At 39.7% G+C, this 24,987-nt stretch overlaps 1 protein-coding gene across 4 annotated transcripts in view; it reads right to left on the bottom strand.

Moving 5' to 3' along the window:
• The window catches only part of SFMBT2 (Scm like with four mbt domains 2), a 365,966-nt gene that overhangs the window by 255,824 nt on the left and 85,155 nt on the right, over positions 1 to 24,987 (bottom strand). For all 4 annotated transcript variants that reach the window (XM_075345324.1, XM_075345321.1, XM_075345322.1 and 1 more), the window contains exon 2: positions 8,417 to 8,580. In XM_075345324.1, coding sequence (XP_075201439.1) covers positions 8,417 to 8,531 — 115 coding nt within the window. In that variant the 5' untranslated portion in view covers positions 8,532 to 8,580. The remainder of the gene's footprint in view (positions 1 to 8,416; positions 8,581 to 24,987) is intronic.

Genomic DNA, 24,987 nt, shown 5'->3' with positions numbered 1-24,987 from the left:
CCGCAGGAACGAGGAACAACCTCGCTACGTATGAGACAACGATTTTTGGTAAATGAACGACCTCTCATATACCAACGATTTTTGTCTCTTTTGCGATCGTTTAAGGTCGTTCCTGCCAGTCACAAGCTGCGATGTCGCTAACAGCGCCGGATGTGCGTCAAAAACACAGTGACCCCGACGACGATATATCGTTAGCGATGTCGCAGCGTGTAAATGGCCCTTTAGGGTCAAGAACAGTGTAGGTATAGTCTCTAACACTATTCCGTCCATAAAAAACAAGGAAATATGGAAATTTTTAATCAAAGGCTTAATCAGGATTCATTGGGAACTATTGAAAATTGATCTGTCATACCTGTCAGGACCCTACCCCTCAGGACCCGCCTCCAAGATCCTGAGCATGCAACTACATTTTGTGAGTTGCTGCAGGGGTAACATGGAAATTATTATTTTTTTTATCAATAAATGGTTATTTTTGTTAAAATCCAAACCATAATCCTGCATATAAATATGAAATTCACATATTGGAGAAATGTATAAAGCGACCAACATACACTACAGAATATATTTAACGTCTCACGATGTAGAACCAAAATATAAATAATTATGGCCGAATAGGTTGTTATAGAAAATCTGAAGGTCCTGCTGTTTGATTATGTCCATTGAGTAAGCACTGTATCTAAAAATATTTCCGGAAATTCTTTAAAGTTTTTTCCCGCTTGTCTGTGCTCAGCATGTATCTGCTGTGTTAGCAATTAGAACCTATCTTAAGTTGGTAGCTGCCAACTTTCATTATCTTTAGCAGGCCGTTCAGCAGATCCTTGAGGAATACATTTCAGAATGTACTCTGCAGAATAAACTGGACTCCCATGCTTCACTAGATAATAGTTTAAGCTGACAAATTACATTGTAATCATGAAGTGGCATGGCATTTATTTCCTTATTTTTCATTTAGAAGGAAGAACTTAATAGGAGCAATATTTCACAGTGGCATATTTGGCCTATTCGTGGTTAATTTAGTAAAAAAAATATGAAAAATTTGGTGAAAAACATACAATGGTAAGAGCAAATGACAGCTCATGAATATTATAAAAAAATGATACCCTAAAACCATCAGCTTAAAGGGTTATTCCCATGTCAAAGATCTTATCCCAATATGTAGTAGGTGCAATAAAATTAATATTAACAAATACATCCAATGAGAAATGACATAGTTCTTCTGATTCAGTATGTCGCTTACCTCATGTTCAGGGCATTGCAGGACCTTAGGTATCCATGGTTATGACCACTCATATAGTCACAGTTAGTTAGTTGCTCGTGGTCATAACCATGGATACCTAAGGTACTGCAATGCCCTGAACATGAGGAAAGTGTCATAGTGAATCAGAAGAATTATACTACATTTCTAATTGGAGGTATTTGCTATTATTATTATTATTATTATTATTCCTACCGCATGTTGGGATAGGATCTTGGAAATGGGAATACCCCTTTAATATTGCTTTCCCTATTCCTGGCAGAATAGCCAACCATTGAGTACAGATACAAAAAGACTTCTCCGGTGTCCTGAGGTATCTGTCATGAAGATGTTAAATCCAATACTAACTCTTGTGGTAGGGCATTCCACAATCTTACTACTCTAACTATAAAGAACCCTTGCCTAAATAGGAAAGGGTTCTTTATAGTTAGAGCAGTCAGACTGTGGAATGCCCTACCACAAGAGATAGTATTGGATTTAACATCTTCATGACAGATACCTCAGGACATACAGCTGTATGCCAAGGCCCAAACACAACATGCTGGAGGTCTGCTATACTGAAGCTCTCTTTTGACCATAGTCCCCTGAGGAATAAGCATATTATGAAACGCGTTGGGAGGTGTAAGAGCATATCAGGTCAGATGGTTGCCAATTGAGGGGTACTGTGAGGCTGTAATGGTTTGCCCCCCCCCCCCTATATATTGGACAACTTTGTTTTTCTCAATATCTTATGTATAGTCTACAGTGAGTGTTGTCTACAGGACTCTATTGTCTATTGTATATTATTCTGTCTAATGTGTCTGACAACTTGTTGATTGTTGTCTTTAATTCTATCACCACGGTGGGAGGAATCTTCCCCCCCCCACCCCCCCGTGTGAAGTTTGTCCTTCCTTGGTGATACCAGGAGCTCTACATCTGCTTCATTTTATTAGGTTGTTTTCTACAACCGTAATTGTTGTGTGGTTTGATATTTTTACTTATTAACCATTAAAGGTTATATTTTAATTGTTACCACAGTTCATACACTATAAATGCTTGGCAGTGCCAGACTAGTCTGGTCTCTGGCGATGGTCTTCAATAAATGGCCAAAGCATACCTAAAATGCTCTGACATTTCATATAATGATATACGTAGCATCAATCGTGCAGCCAGCCTGCGATTTATGCTGCCTGTGGTTTGGACAGCATGAAACACCTGACAGGTTCACTTTAAAGGGAACCTGTCAGGTCCTATATGCACCCAGAACCACGAGCAGTTCTGGGTGCATATTGCTAATCCCTGCCTAACCGTCCCTGTAAACACTAGCACAGGTAAAGAGATGTTTAGAAAAAGTATTTCTAAAGATCTTTTATCTTATGCTAATGAGCGCGGGGACTAGTTCCAAGGGCTTTGCTTCCCTTGCTAGTCGGCCCCATTAGCATTGGGCGTGCTAACATGCTAATGAATACACAGCGTCAGAGGATGATCTCACTCACCTCTCTGCTGCCATCACTGCCTGACGCTGGATTTTGGGTCTGCGCATGATCCTGGACTTTAGGTCATGGGCACTACTTCAGTTTGAAGCCGGGATATGTACACCCAGCTGCATAGTGCGTGTGACCGAACCTCCGGGGTCATGAGCACGGAGCCGAAATCCAGTGTGGGGTTGTGATGGCAGCAGGGAGGTGAGTGATATCATCCTCTGACGCTACAAATTCATTAGCACGTTTGTACACCCACAGGGGCATACTAACAACTATCATGCTAATGAAGCCGACCAGCAAGGAAAGCAACAGCCTTGGGACTAGTCCCCGAGCTCATTAGCATATGCTAAAAGATATTTAGAAATACTTTATGCTACTAGATGCAGGGACGGTTAGGCAGGGAATGCTCGCCGTTCTGGGTGCATATTGGATCTGACCGCTTCCCTTTAAATAACAGCTCAGGCATCATCATATCAATGTATCTGGCATATAGTGCACCCTGCTCCGTCTCCTAGGCTACTGTACCCAGCATTGTAAAATCACAATATATTCTACAGTGCCTGCCTGACTACTGGATAGGGGAGCCTTCAAGAGAGAACAGGACACTCTTTATCCTAGGACATAGATATGAGCAGACCTGTGCTGATTGTTAAAAGCAGACTTATCGTTGGAAGTGATGTATAAAACCTATGTTTGATTGAATTTGGATTTGGGAAATTTGGAAGCCAAGTCAACACCTTAAACTTCATGTCATGTTCCTCAAGCCATTCCTGAACAATAAATGGATAAATTAAATTCACCAATTACGGTATACAAGTAACTACCATTACAGGAATGTGGACATTACAATAGATGGCTATTTTATCTCTGTGTGATTTTTTTTACAATATTCTTATATGTACTTTCTTTTTCTATGTCTTATTTTTTCTGGATAGGTCACACTGTCTTCTTGGAGATAAAAAAAGGAAACTGCCAACATATAAATTGGCTGTAAAACTCTGATACCTAATATAATTAAAAGCAAGCATATCTTTGCTAATGTCTCCTCTGTCATGGATTACTGAAAAACTGCACTTCATTTGGTATTCTTTATATCACAACCAAAACTTATCTAAAATTGTATGACTTGTATCCTTTTCTTTCACCAGTTTCCCTTATTCATATTTTATCTACGATTTTCAGTTGACTCTGAGCTAGTGGGTGGATAGTAGCTGCTACTGTATTACATCTCATATACATAGCACACAGAGAGATGGATTCCTGTTAGGCTGCTTTCACACATCCGTTTTTTCCTGTGCGGCACAATCCGGCGCTTTGCAGAAAAAACGCAACCGTTTTTTTTTGCCGCCGGTTGCGTTTTTTTGCATAGACTTGCATTAGTGCCGTATTGTGCCACATGGGCTTGCGTTACGTCCGTTTTTTAGCCGATGCGGCGGCCGGATGGAACGTTGCCTGGCCCGTTTTTTTGTCCGGCAAAAAAAAACGCATCGCGCCGCATCCGGCTGATGCGGCGTGATTTGCAATGCATGCCTATGGACGCCGCATGTGGCATCCTGCAGCAAACACCGCATCCTGCTGCCGCATGCGATTTTTTCCACTGCGCATGCTCAGTAGCCTGCCGCAAGCGGCAAAAACCGGACGGGCCGCAAGTCAAAAACGTATGCAAAGTATGCGGTTTTGTTGCCGCATCCGTTGCATAGGTTTTAGAGCCGGATTGGCCGGCTCTGCTAAACCGGAGGTGTGAAAGCAGCCTAAGCAAAGAACTGCAAAGAACTGCAGCGTGGAAGTCTTTAAACAACAGTACTGAGCTGTGTAACTGTGAATCTATCACTGAGGCTAAATCAATTTTCAATAAGTTCAACCTACGGTACCTGTGTCTGTCTGGTCTCTCACTTTGCTGAGTTCCCCTCACTGCTCCCCCCTCTCTATAGAGTTTAATAGTAGTCTGATACTAAAGTGAGCTGACTGTCCATTTATCTTTTAGATGTTTTTTAGAATAGATGATTAGTAAAGGAGTCAGGAGGAGGGTAAGAAGTGGAGAAAAATCATTCTTTTTCTGTTAAGTTTCTATATATTACAAAGTGTTTTATATTTGCTTGCGCTACTAATTTATACAAACTTTGATGACATGATAATGACCATTTAAGGTTTGATCTGAAGTCTGACGTACATTAGGAATCTAATGTATACATTAATTTAGAGGTCTGGTTGGGAGTCTAAATTAATTTTGGGGGTTAGTCTATGGTTGTACTAATTTTACAGATGTGGTCTCATCACAGATCGAGTCAGGATTAATTTATGAGAATAGAATTTTGTCAAATTCATAACAAAAACGGACACTTTAAAATTGAAGAAGTACCATGGCTGCGTTTTTATCTATGGTATACTAAATATTTTTTTAATTTTTCTCGACTAGTATAGTGGAAAATTCCAGTTGATTCCAGTTGATATGATTTGCTTTAATTTATGAAAATAACAAAAATTTGGCAAAAATTTGAAAATTTCACAATTTTCACACTTTGAATTTTATACCCCTAAACCAAATAGTTATATCAAACAAAATCATTAATAAACAACATTTGTCATATGTCAACTTAACATAAGCACCAGTTTTGAAAGATTTTCTTTTGTTGTTAAAAAGTTAGAAGGGTTAAAAGTTTATCAGCAATTTTTCAACAAAATTTACAAAACCAATTATTTAAAGTGACTGAGGGGCCTATGTGATAGAAAATACAATAAAATGACACCATTTAAAAAACTGTACCCCTCAAACTGCTCAAAACCACATCCAAGAAGTTAAGTAACTCTTTAGGTGCTACACAAAAACTATGGATATAAGCCGAGCTCTCGGTGGCAATCGTGTGGACACAGCACCTGCAATCGCGCAATCACCATTATGTAAATTTACTACTTTGTGTGAGATCCCCTGCCCGACTATGATGTAAACTTACGGCAAATATCGTAAAGGGGATAAACTTTACAGGAAAGAGAGAACCCTACTAACCATAAGAGCTTACATTCTAATGAACAGAAAAAGAGAGAATGAGAGAAACCTGCTGACCATAAGCAATCTACAAAAGAGAGAGACTTGCCCAGTGATTGGCGATGGAAAACAATTCTGCCTTACAAAATGTGCTCCATTGGGAACCACTGATCTCAGATCGCCCAGAGACTGACCAACAAGGTATAATAAGATAAGATATCTGTAAGATATCATAGCTGCAGGGCATCATGGGGAGACCCGCAGCAATGCAAAATGTTTGTGTGCTTCAGCAGTGTGGGAAATGGGTTTTTCTGCAAACTGCAAGATGAATCTCAAGATATTTGAATTGGCATCAAACCGTGGATTTCAGGAATTCAACTGAAACTGTTTCCTCCGCAGATCAATCCACTCATCTCTACTAGTGATCATAACTTTATAGTAGTTTTTCACTCAAAATTTTAATATTGCAAGTATATTACACTTTTGATAGTATATACAGTAGCAAATATAAGCGAGGCTCACAATGACAGCTCCATTAACTAATATGTCTGAGAGACCTGATTAGTGTGCTGTCGCTATCAGCACTAAATACAGTACTCAATTTAAAGGGAACCTGTTAGGTCCAATATGCACCCACAACCACAAGCAGTTCTGGGTGCAAACTGCTAATCCCTGCCTAACTGTCCCTGCATCTAGTAGCATAGATAAAGGGATCTTTAGAAAAAGTATTTTTAAAGATCTTTTACCGTATACTAATTGTTGCGAACGGGGGCCGGGCCGCTGCAGGGGCTGCCCGGATCTGGGTTCAACACTGCAGCTCGAGTGGTAGCCGGACCCGGGCTCGTACAGCCGTCCATCCTCACAACCGTAGGAAAGGGGGTATTTACAGGGGATTTGGTTTGTCAGTGACACTACCCGTGGGTTGCGGTGAGAGTTGGTAGCACCGCCACTGCCTGGTGATGGGACGCCCGGGGCTGATGGAGCAGGGCAGCAGGATGGAATCCCCTCCACGGGTAGGGGAGATGTAGTCCCGGGGCCCAGGTGAACGGGAGTGATGGCCGCGGAGACTGACATGCAGGGTTAGACTGGGGGTGAATGTTGTACTCACAGTACCAAAAAATTGCACACAAAGTCCAGTGGTAAACCAAATTGCCAATGACCGGTTGCCTATGGCGGGTCAATTGACAAGTGGCTTGAAACCTTCCTCACCCTAGGGTCCAGACACCAAAACTGTGCACGGCCAATGGACTGGATTCCCGCTGTTGGCACTGGCGGGCTACAACTCTGCCCCAGTCAACTTAAGGTCTCCCGTGACCGGATCTCCGTCCCCTGTGGTCCTGCTTGCTGTTTGCCACCTAGTCCGGTAGTCCAGGGGCCCCTACCCCTGACTCCGCTGTACTTCACACTCCTCTCGCCTCCTCACTCTGCACTCAACTCCGACTCAGACTGTTCTGTTCTTTTGTGTTCCTGCCCCTGACACCTCAGGACCCCTAGGTGGGTGCTCCCATCCGCCTGGTCCCGCCCACTGGTGTGTCCCTATTGTCATGGGGGGTGACTAGGCTTTACTGGATGGTGTTGTGCAGCTGGGTGTGGGTTTTGTGTTGGACTGGCAAGGAGGGTGGAGTTTTGTACCTGAGAGATTTGTACAACCTCTGTGACTACCTGGTTTTGCCAGGGCGTCACACTAATGAGCATGGTGACTAGTCCCCTGGGCGTTAGTTCCCCTAACTAGTCGGCTCCATTAACATGTTAGTACGTCCCTGTGGGTGTGCTAAAATGCTAATGAATGCGCAGCGTCAGAGGATGATCTTACTTACCTCTTCACCGCCATCACCGCTCGACACTGGATTTCGGCTCAGTGCGCATGACCCTGGAATTTCGATCAAGCGCACTATGAAGCCGGGTGTACGCATCTTGGCTTCAAAGTGAAGTAGTGCACATGACTGAAAACTCTATATCTATGCTAGTGTATATAGGGACAGTTAGGCAGGAATTAGCACTATGCACCCAGAACTGCTCGTGGTTTTGGGTGCATATTGGACCTGACAGGTTCCCTTTAAGTACTGTTCCTTTGAATGTAGACGAAACACCTTCCTATGTAGGTGGTTGCATGATACGAATTATGGTATGGACTTCTTGGTGTAATAGGTGCAGTGAGGAAGGAAATATAACATAGAATCCAGCTCAACCTGAATGAGGCAGCTAAAATCCTCGTCACAGAAGGAACCACCCCTGCCGATGTGGCACAGCAAAGATCAAGGAAAATAATCTTTCAACTATAATCTGGATAAAAAATAGTACTTTTTATTCCAAAAATTAAAAAATGTACATCTTCAAGTACATCCAAATTTTGCAAATTCTTTTCTTAGGCTTTTCAATGTGCAGAGAGTTGCAGTTTGAAACGCAAAATAAAAAGGTGTACAACATTTGGATGTACTTGAAGATGTCAATTTTTTAACTTTTGAAATAAGGTTTACTATTTCTATCTGGATTACGGTTGCAGTGAGGAACAAGCCATTACATTAGATTGTCTTTCTACAAGCAAATAATAAAAAATTAAAACACAAACAAAACCTATTGGCCCCATCATCCTTGTGACAGTTTTACAAATTCATCTTAAAAAATAGCTTGCTCTTAAATTGTTTCTGAATGATTTGATCAAATGTCTGGCACAATAATGAATAAAGCAAGAAATGATCATTGTTATACACTTACCTGATACAAACAATTCTCGGCTGCCATTACTTGGACTGTTACATTTTTCCATATGTAGATTTGTTTTCTCTTGCTTTATTTGTATAGCAGGCATCCTGGTCTCCATTGCTGACATTTCTCTTTTCTTGTTTTTTTTTTCTAGTTCATTATTGGAAAAGTGGTTCCTAGACAAAAAAAAATACACAATTAACTACGTTCATATAATATCATGGACACTATGCAATGTCTTATAATATGAAGTAATAGTAAGATTAGCCAGCATTACACCTAGCATTATCACTAGGTGTAGAGGCGGACTACTTGGAGCTAAAAGTATTTCTAATGATGCTGATCAAATTACATTTACCGGAAATTTCATTATGGATAAAATCATTACAGATCATTGCAATCAGTGCTGTTATTGACAATTGTTATTCTACAGTTTCCTTACAGTACATAGAGAATTCTGTAACAGGAAGAATTTACTGGTTATACTAACCACTAAAACTAGAATGAGATATTGACTTATGAAATAAAAGCATAAATAAGGTGTCCATAAAAGGGTTAAAACTACAGTTTTATAGAGCAGTTGCTGTATAGCGCTGCACTGAGGAAGTGTTCCATGTCGATTAGTATACATACAATGCTCAGTGTGGATTAGTATACATACAATGCTCAGTGTCGATTAGTATACATTCACAAATCATGTAAATGCCATTGTGCTCTCTGATTTCTGATCAGCAGAAATGCTGATCTCCTGTGAGTGCTGGCGCTCTGCCGGAATTCTCACTAAGTGGATCATGACAGCGACAAGGGTGATCAGCTAACCCCACACTGTCATGGCAACTCACTGGTAGAGATGAGCGAACCTGAGATTCAGATTTTGAACCAACACTAAATTAAAAAAAATTAAGGTTCGGGTTCGGGGATCGAATGCTTTATGTGTGAACAAAACTCGCACGAGCAACTCAGGTACGCTTGATGCCCAGCGCTGTGCGAGCCGCTTGCAGTGTTTGAATGGCTCTACCGGGGTAACAACAGCTCACTCGAATTTTGAAAACCCTTACCCACCTTCCCCCGGAAGTGATCTGCTTACGGCTGGCTGTATGTGGGCAGAGACCCGAACTGCCAGTCAGTGACTTGCTCCAGGGTTTGAGTCTGTATCGAGCTTGTGGAGGCTAGGCTCGTTTGCTGCCGGCGAACTGAACCTCCACGCAAGCGCTCATCTCTACCAGTTTGCGCCTCGTGCTTCCCGATGGCAGTATATTAATCTATGGTTCCTATGTCTCCCAATGAAAACTACATAAAAAAGATTTTCAGGTAAGTACGAAAAATCTTTACTTTTGTCATACACAGTGGTATGCCTTCTTTAAAAAAATAAAATCAAATATTGAACATTTTCTCAGCGTCCACACAATTAAAAATCTCACTACATTTTTTTATTATTATTATTATTATTATTCTTTTTATTATTTATAAAGGGGTGTGCACACCCAGAATGCAAATATACATTTCCAATGTGAGACTGGCTTAGTATATCTTGTAGCCACATATTGCTATTAGAGATGATCGAATACTTCGATTATTCGGCTTTGCGAATATTTTCCGAATACCTCGCCGCTATTCGACTATTCGCGAATATTCGATGTGCAATGTAAGTCTATGGGAAACCCGAATAACAACTATTCAGCTTCCCATAGACTTACATTGTGCATCAAATAGTCAAATAGCGGCGAGGTATTCGGAAAATATTCGCAAAGCCGAATATTTGAGGTATTCGATCATCCCTAATTGCTATACCAACTAATTTGAAATATTGTGACCATTTTTTACTATGTAATCTAAGAACAGAATAATGGAGTGACAGAAACCTTGATTCCAGCAATATATCACTTACTACTCTGCATTCTGTCATTTTGATCTATACATTGGTTTTCTCTGCTGCAAGTCTATCAGTTCTCTGAATTGTGAGCTGTGTATAACCCCGCTACCACCACTAATTGGCAGCTTTCTGTGTTTACTGTACATTGGCAGAAAGATGTTTAATAGTGGTGGGGGTGGAGCTATGCAGAATGTAGAAATATGGAGGCCTAAATGGCACAAAATAACTAGTCCTCTGGTGATAATCTTCTACTGATTAAACCCTGATTTCATTTAAATAAAAAGCAGCCTAGTAGGTAATACATAAAAGGAACTGAAGTCTTTGCCACTATATGATTCTGGTCTAAGATGGTGTATCAAAAACCAGAAAGAAAACAGATTACTTTTAAAATGTAAAATCTTTTGAAATCGTAAAGTTACAGTTATTGATACTGATAAATAATCATTTTTTGCTAATATTTTGTAGGATTGGTAATCTTTAGCGCTATGACATTTAAGTAGAAATGTATAATTAACCTTGTGCGGGAACGGACACAAAAAGAAAAGGACCCCTCTTTAAGAACAATATATAAGCACTGTGCAGTCCAATAGCTCATCATAATGCATAATTCCTGCTTATTTGGAGGTGGATGTAGGCCCCTTTACTTCTTGGGCCCCAAGAGTTATGAATTGTCTTGAACTTTTGTAGTTTTGAACACAATTATGTGCAGAATAGGTATACACTAAGGTGTGGATTTTATTTTTAATATTTATTCTTTTTTAAGTCAGGCTTCAAACATATCCATCAAATGTAATGTCTGAACGAAGAGTCAAAGGCTGGTTTCAGCATCATATTTTTGCAAACTGCTACATCTACATATTTTTAGAGCGTAAACAAACAATGGATTCATTTTGACACTGATGCAAACGGATTCATTTTAAAGCAATCATCTTAATTTTTTAACATATAGCTTGCATGTTTTTATATTTATTTTTAATACCCAAAAACAACAATGATTTTGCCCTTTTTTTAGGGGGGTAAGGAAGGGTGAGTCAATTGTGTTACTGCCTGGAAAACAAATGGATTACAAAATAGACACTTTAAAGTCATATTCTCATGTTATGAAATTAGTTGGACAACATGAAAATAAGCAAGTTTGCATCTGACTTGCTTTTTCAATCTGCTTTCAATCTCCTGTTATAAAAGATCTTATATTACAAAGTGTACAGCTTGTTGCCAAGGATATTGACCAACAGATCCTTGCCTACTATGCACAGTAGTTACATTCTGAGGAGTTAACTCATGAGATCCCAGTCAGCTCTCTCCAGCCCATTGATTTCCATAAAGCGGTTTGCTACTCCCAGCATGTGATATTACATCCCAGAAGGGAGGGGGAGCACTAAGAAGAATCTCTGCATTACACTGAATTGCAGGTACTGTTAGGATTAATAACAACACTATGGATGGTAGCATTATAGTTTATAAAGGCATGTTCAATAAAATACTTTACCACTGTAATATATCACAGAAGCATAAACTCAGCATTAGGACGAAGCTGCTGAACCAGAACTGTTATGCTCATCACAGCAAAAAGGAAGTGAAAGAGACTGCTGAGTTACGTGCTGCTCAAGATACAACTTGACAATAACACTTTAAATTATGGGAAATGTTTTTTAATATGGTTCCTAAAGGAAATATGCACAAACATTGTGAAATGGATACCCATGGATCCAAAAGGAAATGTGCACAATGTCAATTGGATACCATTCTGACTTACATTTCACCCATTATATGTTCTTTGAACAACAGTGAATCTATTTGAATACATTGCAATCATATTCAAATGAATATGCCCAGGAAACAATACAAATATGCTATGAAACTAGTCTAAGAGCTGCCCCATATTATTGCAGTACTTCAATTGACTCGTGTCCCCACGGAAAATTTGCTGCTATGCAACACTGATGTTTCTCCGAAGTCAGCACAAGTCAAGCAATAGTTCTGTATAATGAGATAAATGACCATATTAGTCATATCCTTTCCTTAAAAAAATTTATGAGGGAAAATATATTTTTGTGTTATTAATAATAATAATAATAATAATAATAATAATATGAGTAATACAAATTAGTAATATATCTCACTATAAGGAACCTTTGCATTTCCATATTTGCAGAAAGTAAAGCCAATTACCTCCTGGTCAGAACATTACATGATATTTCACAAGACAATAAATACCCTGCTTAATCCAATCATCCAATCATAAAACATTTCCACCCTATGGTGTCCATGGAAGGATAAAGAAACACGCTGCTGATTTAAGTCCAAAATAATCCCTTAGCTATATATACAAGGAAACCTCCAGTAAGAAACTGATAGATTACCGCTATTTGGTTGCAACTGGGTAAACAGGCATGTAATATGCTTATAAAACCCCAGTTATTAAGTCCGTATTTTCCAGAGTAACCTTTACTAGAAACTCAGTGTTTCAGACTACACAGCCAGAGCTTTATAGCGTATCAGGAAGCCATCAATATGCTAGTGTACACCGTGCATAGATCATCACCATGGGTAGTTACAAGACATTAGTTGAATGGCGTTCTAACGAAAATTTACTGTTCCCTCTGGAGTTTTATAATACACGGTCTGTACATCAAATGTTCAGTTGAAACGAATGTATTCTTCTCATACAATAGGGCTATTTGTAACACAGGCATTTCTCCTCTCGCTTTGCCATCAAGGACAGATAGAGTGTGGCTGCTAGGAGAGCTGGTGTATTAACTCCGCAGCACCCTATCCATCACCTTAAATTGACCTCAGGGGTACAAATATAAATACAGCATGTTGTGAAGTGGCATCATACAGGGAGTTGTGAAAAGCTCTTGGTATTCCGACAAGGACACATCATTATGTAACGGAGCGCTACATGGATGAAAGTTGTGTGCATATCAGAGACGCTAAACCAGGCCAATATTGATATCGTAAATAAGCTCATTATCCAGTTCCCTGCGAGACACTGCTCTGTTATCAACCATTAACATTAACACACTGGAGTACGAGCTGATAGATTCGTATACCACTCAGTATGTGTGCTCGGGCAAAGGCGTCCGTCATCTGACTGCAGTTCTGTGATCTGCTTCTTCTATCATTTGGTCCATGGTAAATAAAAAGATTCCTAATCTATACTTTACATCAGTTTCATAAATGATGGCTATGCAGATCTTTGAAAGGGTGTTTTAGCATTAGCTATGCTGTTTTACTATATAACTTGGAACGATATTTACAGTATATATAAATATGGACAATCATGTGGTATGTTCCCAATTATGTTGTAGGCTGTTATGGCCTTCTATTCTTTAAAGACAGCAGCTCTGGCAGCGTTTTTGAAGAATCTTAGACCTTTCTTCAAGGGCAATGGTTTCCAGTTCACTAATAGTCTTAAGGGCACTGTACACACAGCGACATAGCTAGCGATGTCGCTGGTGAAAGCATCCACCCCCGTCGGTTGTGCGTCACGGGCAAATCGCTGCCCGTAGCGCACAACATCGCTAAGAATGGTCACACGTACTTACCTGCTTAGCGACATCGCTGTGGCCAGCGAACCGCCTCCTTTCTAAGGGGGCGGTTCGTGCGGCGTCACAGCGACGTCACTAAGCGGCCGCCCAATAGAAGCGGAGGGGCGGAGATGAGCGGGCGGAACATCCCGCCCACCTCCTTCCTTCCTCATTGACAGCGGCCGCAGGAACGGTGATGTTCCACGTTCCTGCAGTGTCACACATAGCGATGTGTGCTGCCACAGGAACGATGAGCAACCTGCATCCTGCACCAGAAATGATAATTGGAAATAGAACGATGCGTCAACGATCAACGATAAGGTAAGTAATTTTGATTGTTAACGGTCGTTCGTGCGTTTCACATGCAACGACGTCGCTAACGAGGCCGGATGTGTGTCACGAATTCCGTGACCCCTACGACATCTCGTTAGCAATGTCGTTGCGTGTAAAGTATCTATAAATGCAAACAGTTGCACACTGAAAAAAGCCAAAAATTTACCAGGGAATTTATGGCACTGCATTACTGCAAAAGAGAGATATTTAGTTTATGTATTGGCCAATTCATGTAAGCCCGGAGACCAACGGCAAGGTATATCTCTGTAATTCGGGAACCTAACTTAAATGCCACTATCTAGGTTAAAAACGTGTAGTTGCGTGTAAAGTGGCCTTTAGTTTGCCAAGTGAGTGATCCAAAAAATTAAGACAAGAAATTGTGCAAGTAAGGAATATAAATTATTGAAAAAGTTAGCAAAAGGTGATAAATGATTTTTGATATACAGTTGAAAGCATAGTTTGCAGATTCATAGTAAAAGAAATACAGGTTACAGTATCTAGACATGGCTGAAAGATTCCTGAGGAGGCAGATGATCAAAAACGGTTAAGTGGCTGTAAAAGGCACATTGAAACACCAAAGATCTTCATGCCTGAACTACAAAACATACACCTCCACTGACTCAAATTATCTCAATACACCGAAGAAGTGTTGGGATACTTTTCTGTTGAGTGATGAAACAAAACTGAAAAAGTTCATATCTATGGATCAGCAGTATGTCTGAAGGAAGAAAAATTTACCATTCAATGAAAAAAAAAACACCCAGCCTAAACGGAAGCATAGTAGTAGCTCAGTGATGCCTACAGTAAAGCAAAGTGGTGGCTTGGTGATGTTCTAGAGTTGCTTTTCTTCTTCTGGCACTGGACACTGGCAGCATGTGTAGAGCAAGATGGATTCAATCAAGTATGATATCCTATTGAAAAAAATGTATGCCTTCTGTGAGGGAAGCTGAAGCTTGAGTGTCATTCGACCTTTTAACAGGACAATAATACCAAGAATAGCTCAAAGTCCACCAAATCTTGATTTCAGAAGAAGTCCTGGAAGATTGTAGAGTGGAATCCCATGGAATATCTTTGGTGGAATTTAAAGAAGGTGATTGCAGAACCAAGAATCCAAGATCCAAGAATCCCAATCCAACGATATCAGTAAATTGGAGGTCATTGCCTATGGGGACTGGACTAAGAACCTTCAAGACCACTACCAGAAGTTGGTATCTTGCTATGCATCATATTTACAGCAGATTAAAACAGCGACTGGTGCTCTACTCAGGAGCTTGTCATGTAGGAGTAGAATAATCCTGAGTCTGTCAAAGTCATTAAAAGTAGCATTTTGTGTTGAATTTGGAGATTTGATACATTAGTTGTGATAAGCTATATAAATTGCTCTTGATTAATTTGTTACTTGAAACAGCAGAAAGTTTGACATTTTGCTAATAAATCTAATTTGCAGTGGGGGTTGAATACTTATTATTGCAACCATGCACTACTGTTAATTACAGATAAAATAGTGATACATCACCTCTGTGTATGTGTCCTCAATTTGAGCCAGAATATTTATTGCAGTGGTTCATAAAAGCCCCAGAAACCACCTGACATTTGTCTTAACCACCCAAGCTTAGATAATATTAGCAATGGCATTTCATTGGTACTTGTAAATTGTCTGGCACCCTCTCACATTAAATACCTCAACAAGCATTTTTAATGGAGATTGTTTTCTTAGAATGACACGTCGTATACTTGATCCTATCATGTGACGAGGTACAATTCCAATTAATGTACCTTCGGTGGCAGCGGACCTCCTGTTGTCAGTGAAAGCCATGTTATTAATGAATATAATGTGCAATTAGTAGACATTAGTCCTGTGAGGGTCTGCACTTTTAATTAGTTTCTAATCAAAGCAGCATATGTTACGTGTTAAAATGTAAGTGTTCCACTCCTTCAGTAGGACAATTAATGCAATGTTACAAGCTTGTGTACTGTTAGCAGAGTCTGGCAGCGCTGCCAATATCAATAAAGATTGTGTTGATTTTACTGCCAGAGAATAGGTCCTGTGAGAAGCCCGGAGAAAGCGCAGCAACTGGAATTTCTACTGTGCGCTAGGAAATAGTCACATCGCTCCTCAGATGTGAGTTCCAGGGTTCATGAGCGCTCTTCAGTCTACAGAAACATATCATTCATTTCTTTTCTTCTGCCAAGTCACCTCTGGCTGTTAGCGTTCTTATCTAGATGAAAGTGACATTAAGTCACTCAATCATCCACTGCTTCTAGGGGAAATGATCATTTACTCAAGAATATTCCAATCTGAGATAAAACAAGCCTAACCATCATAATGCCATTATTGCTTTCTGGAAACTACAAATGTTAGGGCACGTAAGGTATGGAAGAGATCCCTCCTGTCTATAGGGATCATCATCTTCTACTTGGTTATTTCTGCTTTATATTGGTTTATTGTATTTGTATGTTGGTTTGTAATACTGGCCTGAAATGATGGTTTACGCAATCTTACTACATGGGGGTTATATATATTGTGCTATGTATTTATATACCGCTGAGCATAGAATATACAAGACATAAGAGCTGATATAGTTACATAGGTTGAAAAAAGACTTAGGTCCATCTAGTTCAACCTTCCTCCACCAAATATACATTTTGTCATTAAGTCATTTATAACCGACAATGTTGTGTGTACTGAGGAAATCAGTGTTGTTTTTGTTTTAATTAGACACTGGTTCTGTGATCTCAGCCAGGAATGTTTGACTCTGAAATGCTGCGGTTTTCAGAGAAAAAAAAAATCACTTTAATTAGCTGCCGGGGACTGAACCGCCCTGTAGACTAGTCAGACAGGCGGATTCCAGGACACTTTTTTCTGCCCACTGTCCTTAATTGACAGGTTTATCCATATACGCATGTGTAGGTGTAAGGTAGTGGACTGGTTGTTGTCGCATTCACTCCCTGAAGACACAAATAGCGTTATTGTATTGTAATGTGAATTGTATCCTGCGTCTTTTGTAAATAATGTAATCTGTAACTGTGATGATAATGTGATGTATTGCATTACTCAGATGTGTTTCTGAGTAATGTGCAGGAAGGTTATATGTCATAATGTAATGTATATTACATAGCACTTGTATATGCAGTTAGTACCAGGCAATACGGTAAAGATAGTTAAGTGTTGAGACTAGTCCACAATGGAAGGGGTTAACTGATAAGGTAAGAGACAGTTTCTTAAAGGAGAGGCAGTGATAACTTTGTGTACAATATGGACGGATAGTCTCTGGGTTGTGAAGGTAGCATACTTTGGGTGACTTGTGATGGAGAAAGGAGTCTGGAGTCGAGATACTGTGATCCTTAAGTACTGACCAAGACATGGAATGCTACAGAATGCTGAGAATGGGCGGTGTGGCCAAGGTGTGTATTTGGTGAGATGTGCCTTCCTTGAGCTCCCACTGTACTCATCCTGACTAAAGCATGTTGAGACAGATGAGAGGATTAACAAGGGACTCACCTGCTACCCTGAAGTGCCTGGATTCCAGGGAGCTGTTCTTTGCACTGCGGTGGCATCATAACAAACTTAAAAAGCATGTTAGAAAGGAAGATCCTAGACCAGCCAAAATCCAAGATGGCCCTGCACTGCAGGCAGTCAGAGAGATGTGACAGGAGATGTGGCTGTGTGGCTGGAGCACTTTGCTCACAGGTCTTCCTCTACCAGCACTTCGTATAAGAAATCAGTGTCTGCAGCACAGGGACTGAGGGGAACGATCATTCAGGGGTCCAGGTTTATGGCACTATCCTTGGAAGAGTAGGAGGAGGCAGACCCCCAGGATCAGATGCATTCCCTAAGATTCATGATGGTTCTGTTGTAGCCTCTAAAAGTAAAAGCCATATCCCTGCAGAGATTCCCCATGTAGATCCCCACTTCCTTACAAGATGTATTTAATGCAGTTAATAAGTGCAATTTTAATATCAATAAGCTGCTGGGACAAGTCAGCTATATACAGGAGTCTATCTCTATAATACGCCATGACGTGCAGAAATATGCAGAGCGCACTACAGCAGTGGAAGGCACAGTGAAGGAGTCAGAATATGTTCTCCCGCCAAGAACAGAATGATATGCAAGCGGCTGCAGCACTGATTGCTAAAAAAGCTGGTGATCTGGAAAACCACCAGAGGCGCAATAATATTAGATTGGTTGGAGTCCCCCAAAATTCTGAGGGGAATGACTCAGAAGGCTTCTTCGAAAACTTTCTATTGGATTATTTTGGCAAGGATGTCCTCACTCCTTTCTTTGCTCTGGAAAGAGCTCACAGGGTCCATACAAGACTAGGAATGGTGGACGGACCCCCCCCCATGGCCTATCCTGATAAAAATGATACAATTCAAAGACCGGGACATTATTTTGAGAAAAAAAGGACATTAAGCTGGGGGAACAGAACAAGATTTGCCATTCACTAATTTTTCTAAGGGGGTTAGTCTAATTGTACATAATAGCATCCCGTTTACACGTATTGACTCTTTATAAGATCCTGACGGAAAATTTGTCTGGGTCAGATCTAAATGTTATACTTTGAATATATCATTGTCAAGATCTATAGACTGCACCTTTACTCAAAGACCCCTATCAAAAACATTCTTGAGAAAATAGCGGTATGCCCGAATATACCACTGGTGATTCTGGGAGATTTTAATAATATCTGTAATCCATCCATCCAAAGGTTTCTCGAGGGAAGTTATTCTTTATCCCTTGACCACCTTTTTAAAGCGGAGGAACTGATTGATAGTTACAGGGAGAAATTCCCAGACTCAAAGGTATTTTCATGTGACTCATTGACCCATCAAACTCTATCTAGGTTTTATCTAGCCTTATGCAATATTAAAATGACCACACTGGTCTCTAAAATTTCCCTAGATCCACATCAGATGATTCTCCTCTTTGGCTCGAGATGCAAGTGGCTCCATGGAGATGTAGGACGAGAATGGACTGGAAACTTAACCAATTGTGTTTCAAGATCATTAATTGCACTAATATTAAGGAGAATCTTAGGGAAATCTTTGATACCAACTTTGGCTTGGCCCCTAATAATATGGTTTGGGATGCAAGAAAACTTTTTAAAGGAGGGGTATTGATTAGAGAAAGATAATTCACAGAAAAGAGGAGCTGCATTGGAGAGTAAGGTCCAAGAAACTGAAATATTGTTTATCCCGGATAATAGTGAATATATTGCTTTGGAAAGAGGCCCAAAAACAACTGAGATCATACCATATTGCGCAAGATAAAAATAAGACCATGTTTCTAAAACAGTACTTTTATGAGGATGGAGAAACCACTGGCTGGCTATTAGCAGAAATGGCCCAATCTCAAAGACAGAATGCTTTTATACATTGGTTAAGATATATGGAGGGAAAGATGAATACCAAAACCCTCTATGCCAAGCTGTGTACATCTGTGGTGGAGTACTCACAAGAAAAACTAGCGGGTTATCTAAATGTGCTCAAATAAACTCTGGGCGATGGAGATCTTTTGGAGTTACCACTTTCTCTGGAAGAGATGCTAAAGACTCTGGATCTGATGGCCTTATTGTAGAGATCTTTAAACTATTTGAGAAGGAACTTTTACCACATTATTTGGAAATGATTAATGATTTGATGAGGCGTCACTACCAAGGTCGTTATATGAAGCTATAATAGTTCTCCTAAAAGATTGATTGAGAGTTCTCCTTGAAAGATAAAGGATTACCAGACTCATACAGACCCATTCCACTATTAACGTCAAATGTTAAGGGTCTAGCCAAAATCCTTGGAAGTAGGTTGAACTCTGTAATAACGGCGGTATTTCATACTGACCAAGCTGGTTTTATGCCATCTATGTCAACTGCCATTAACTTACGTAAACTAATGTTGAATTTTCAGGCCGTACAACATGATCCCAGTAATAAAGCTGTGCTTTGCTTAGATGCCACAAAGGTGTTTGATGGTGTGGAGTGGGAATAAATGTGGGTGGTATAACAGAAAATGGGATTCAGACCTAGATTTATTAAATGGGTAAAGCTGCATTATAAGGCCCCAACACCTAGAATAAGAGCAAATGGGGACATTTCAGAGAGTTTTGAGCTTTATAGAGGAACAAGGCAAGGCTGTCGTCTATCGCAATAGAACCTTTAGCTTGCATCATTAGACAACACCCGGAGATTAAGTGCTTTAAGTATGAAGGTAAAGAGAGGCGAATTGACTTATATGCTAATGATTTATTGTTATTTGTTGACAATTTGAATGTATCCCTCCTCATGGTAATGGATACCACCTCTAGATTTGGGGTCTTTTCTGGTCTGTTTGGTCAAAGTCGGCTTTACATCCCTGATTTTCCATTTTTTGTTTTTTTCTTACCTTCTTCCAAGAGCCATTAAGTGCTTTAAGTATGAAGGTAAAGAGAGGCGAATTGACTTATATGCTAATGATTTATTGTTATTTGTTGACAATTTGAATGTATTCCTCCTCATGGTAATGGATACCATCTCTAGATTTGGGGTCTTTTCTGGTCTGTTTGGTCAAAGTCGGCTTTACATCCCTGATTTTCCATTTTTTGTTTTTTTCTTACCTTCTTCCTAGAGCCATAACATTTTTATTTTTCTTTCAATATAGCCATACGAGTTGTACTTTTGAATAACACCCTTAGTTTTACCATATAGTCTACTGAAAAATGGGAAAAAAATTCCAAGTGTGGTGAAACTGCAAAAAAGTGCAATTGCCCAATAGTTTGTTTTTTTTTAACATGTTCACTAAACGATAAAACTGACCTGGTATTATTATTTTACAGATCAGAACCAGTTCATAGATACCAAACATGTATAGCTTTACTTTTATCTAAGTGTTAAAAAAACCTTCAGAAGTTTGTCCCAAAAAATAATTGCGCTTTTGTCACCATTTTACGAGACCTATAGCGTTCTCATTTTTCTGGAACTTGGGCTCACTGATGGCTTATTTTCTGTGTCTTGAGCTGGCATTTTTAATTATACCACTTTTTCATAGATGCCATGTTTTCATCGCCTGTTGTTGCATTTTAATGCAATTTTGCGGTGACCAAAAGAACTGTAATTTTGGCGTTTAAAAAGAAAATTAAAATGGATGTGAAAGATGTGAAAAAATGAAAAAAGTTAAAGAGTTACATTTTCAGTATTTTGACCCAAAAAACTGACACTAGTGCCTAAATAAATCTCTCTCTATAAATATATACAACGCATTCTGTATTCTGTATTCCAGGTAATATCCTCACACTGATGATATAACCATGAGTGAGTCGAAATGGTTATATCATCTTATAACCATGAGTGAGAGAAATTACTAGTCTGTTATTAAAGCTTTGATACTAAAATCTGGATTAATAAAAGTACTGCATTTTGATATTCTATTATTTATGATTATTGTTATTATTTTAATGTTTAACACCACATATAGTTTGCTTGTTTACTGCGGTAAGCAAAGTAACTCCATCTGGAAAGAAGCAATTACATACCTCTGGCATGAGAATTTATAAGAACCCCATAAATTAACAACTTTGTAGCTTTGCCATTTTTCAATTTTAACACTGACTTACTGTTGTTTCAGGAAACAACACATGTACATAGCCACAATAGCCCAGTGGTCATTGTGAAATTTGAAAGATTACTACTTTTGTTTGTTTGTTTTTAACAAAGATTTTTCTATGAAAAAAAAATGCCTTTTTAAAAGAAACCTCATGAAACATAAAAAGCTGGTTTGAACAATAGTTAATATTATGATTGTAGCTTCCCTTTATTACAATCATATAATACAGTATGGGCCATGTGCCCAAGTGGCGTGGTTTTTTTGTGTTTTTTTCATGCATTTTTCCTTGTTTTTTTTTGGAATCAATAAAAGCAAGGAAAAGCATCCCAGCAAACTATGAGAATCCTGACTTGCTATACACACGCTGCTTCTTTGTTCTTGCAGATTTTGTTGCTGAAGAAAGAAGCAGCATTTCAATTGTTTCTGTGTTTATTTCCTGCATTTCTATAATCCCCTGCAATGCTTTATCACTACAGGGGATTATAGCGCAGCACTTTGACTCATACACCATGCATACAGCATGGTGTGTAAAGGTCCAGTCACACTAAACAACTTACCAGCGATCCCAACAACGATAGGGATCGCTGGTAAGTTGCTAGGAGGTTGCGGGTGAGATGTCACACTGCGACGCTCCAGCGATCCCACCAGCAACCTGACCTGGCAGGGATCGCTGGAGCGTCGCTACACGAGTTGCTGGTGAGCTCACCAGCAACCAGTGACCAGCCCCCAGCGCCGCGTGGAAGATGCTGCGCTTGGTAACTAAGGTAAATATCGGGTAACCAACCCGATATTTACCTTGGTTACCAGCGCACGCAGCTACACGTGCAGAGAGCAGGGAGCAGCGCACACTGAGCGCTGGCTCCCTGCTCTCCTAGTTACAGCACACATCGGGTTAATTACCCGATGTGTGCTGCAGCTAAATGTGCAGAGAGCAGGGAGCAGCGCACAATGCTTAGCGCTGGCTCCTTGCTCTCCTAGCTACAGCACACATTGGGTTAATTAACCCGATGTGTCCTGCAGCTACATGTGCACAGAGCAGGAGCCGGCACTGACAGTGAGAGCGGCGGAGGCTGGTAACAAAGGTAAATATCGGGTAACCAAGGACAGGGCTTCTTGGTTACCCGATGTTTACTGTGGTTACCAGCCTCCGCAGAAACCGGCTCCTGCTGCCTGCACATTCAGTTGTTGCTGTCTCGCTGTCACACACAGCGATCTGTGCTTCACAGCGGGACAGCAACAACTAAAAAATGGCCCAGGACATTCAGCAACAACCAACGACCTCACAGCAGGGGCCAGGTTGTTGCTGGATGTCACACACAGCGACATCACTAGCAACATCGCTGCTACGTCACAAAAGTTGTTCATTAGCAGCGATGTTGCTAGCGATGTTGCTTAGTGTGACGGGGCCTTAAGGCTCTCCGTAGCTCAGTAACCTGGGGTCATCATGCTGACGACCCAGGATTACCATGGCAGTGATTGGGTGCTTGTAATCGCATTCCAAGGACCTGATCACCAGGGAGAGGTAAGAGATCCCTCTCCCTGCCTTCTGAATGCTGCAATTGCACTGATTGCAGCTTTTACTAAGGTTAAAGTGCCGGGAGTGGCACTGCTCCGAGCAGAGAGAGCCGGGTCCCAGATGTAACATCAGCTAAAGACCCCACGGGGATCTTGGGGGTACAGCGTAGGAACCCCTACGGTCACCATGACTTAAAAAGGCAAAAAAAAAGAAGCATGGAAAAACGCATATGAAAAAACGTGCAAACGCAATAAAAAATGGATGTTTTATTCTGCTGCGTTTTTCCTGCCAAAACATGGACACGTAGCCTAACACTGAATGGAGAGTGTTAGGCATAACTTCAGCTGATAACAGAGAAATAACAGAGATAGAGCACAACACTATAGCTATATAAAGAAGCTCCAAAATTATAATATCATGGCTGACAGGATCTACTTCATTTTCTCATGTCATCCAAATTATATGAAATTAGAAGAAAAGTGAGAAAAAGTATTATTTATATAACATTGATTCCATTTTAACAGACACTGATGAATCTCCAAACCCGTGTTGGTATATTTTTACAGAAGTTATACTCATTGTTCACATATCGCACCATAAGTTTTTAGTTGTTTTAGCATTTCTCTAAAACAAAATGTTTCCTGCTCTATTTAAGATTAATATATAACTAGAAACGCCCATTCTACACCAGTCTGCTCCAAACTGTTTTACAATTTTAGCCTTAGGCTGCTTCAACACTGTTTTTTTTTTCTTTCATTTTTAAAAATGGTCTTTTGAAAAGGTTACTGAAGTTCATCTTTACATATTTCTTTATATCACGTCATAAACAATTGAATAGGTTTGCATATTTCTCAGACTTTTGAAGAAGACACATCAAACGCAATCTGTGTGGACGCAGCGTCGAAGCTGCAGAAATACTGATTTGTGCATGAAATTTCCTCCAAGAGAAGACATCTAACAGCACTTGGCACGTGACTTGTAATTAGAATTTCAAAAGAGATGAACTTGAAAAAGAAAAAAAAATAATCACAGTGTTTCTGACTTTAGATAGTAATCGGCGTCTAACTAATAACAGATTCTAAATATTATTATCATTCTGGCATTTTGCATGGCAGAGACGATTAATCAAAGGACGATCCGACCCACCCATTCCCTGACATTTTTATGTAGACTGTATCTGCAAAAGGTAAAACAAATTTTATTCTAGACTGGGGTTAGGAGAATGATTAAAAAAAAGAGGCACGATGGTGGCATTCAACAAATACTATATGTCTACAGAGATGGCGAGATTAAATACCACCTGTTACTGGAAATCTACAGCGTCTGATCAGAAATAATACACATATTTGATGTGGCTTCCACAATTTTCATTTATTTTTTCTCTTTAAATCTTTTTACTACAATTTGTAGAATTTTGCTAAATTAATTTTAAGTCATTATTACTACGTTACGTCGTGAAATCATTAAATAGCAATTATAGGTCCTAGATATATTTTCTGTTAAAATTATTCTACCTAAAGAATAAACAAAGAGTAGAAAAAGGCTGAATTGGAAAACAAAGAAATTGTTCTGCATGAGATATTTTTTCTTGTCTTATTCTTTTAAGGAAAGGTTTTACTCATCAATGAGACGTATTTGAGACAATAGTAATTTGCACAAATTCTTTTACATTTTATTTTGCGAAAAAAAGACATTTTCTATTATATTTTTGAGAAGCTTTGGTTTGTGTGGGTTATGATTTCTAGGTGATAAT

This window comes from Anomaloglossus baeobatrachus, chromosome 4 (assembly GCF_048569485.1).
Source record: "Anomaloglossus baeobatrachus isolate aAnoBae1 chromosome 4, aAnoBae1.hap1, whole genome shotgun sequence".
In the NCBI taxonomy this organism is placed as follows: Eukaryota; Metazoa; Chordata; class Amphibia; order Anura; family Aromobatidae; genus Anomaloglossus; species Anomaloglossus baeobatrachus.
Note: the sequence above shows the minus strand (reverse complement) of the source record. Positions and strands in the feature narration are given on the sequence as shown.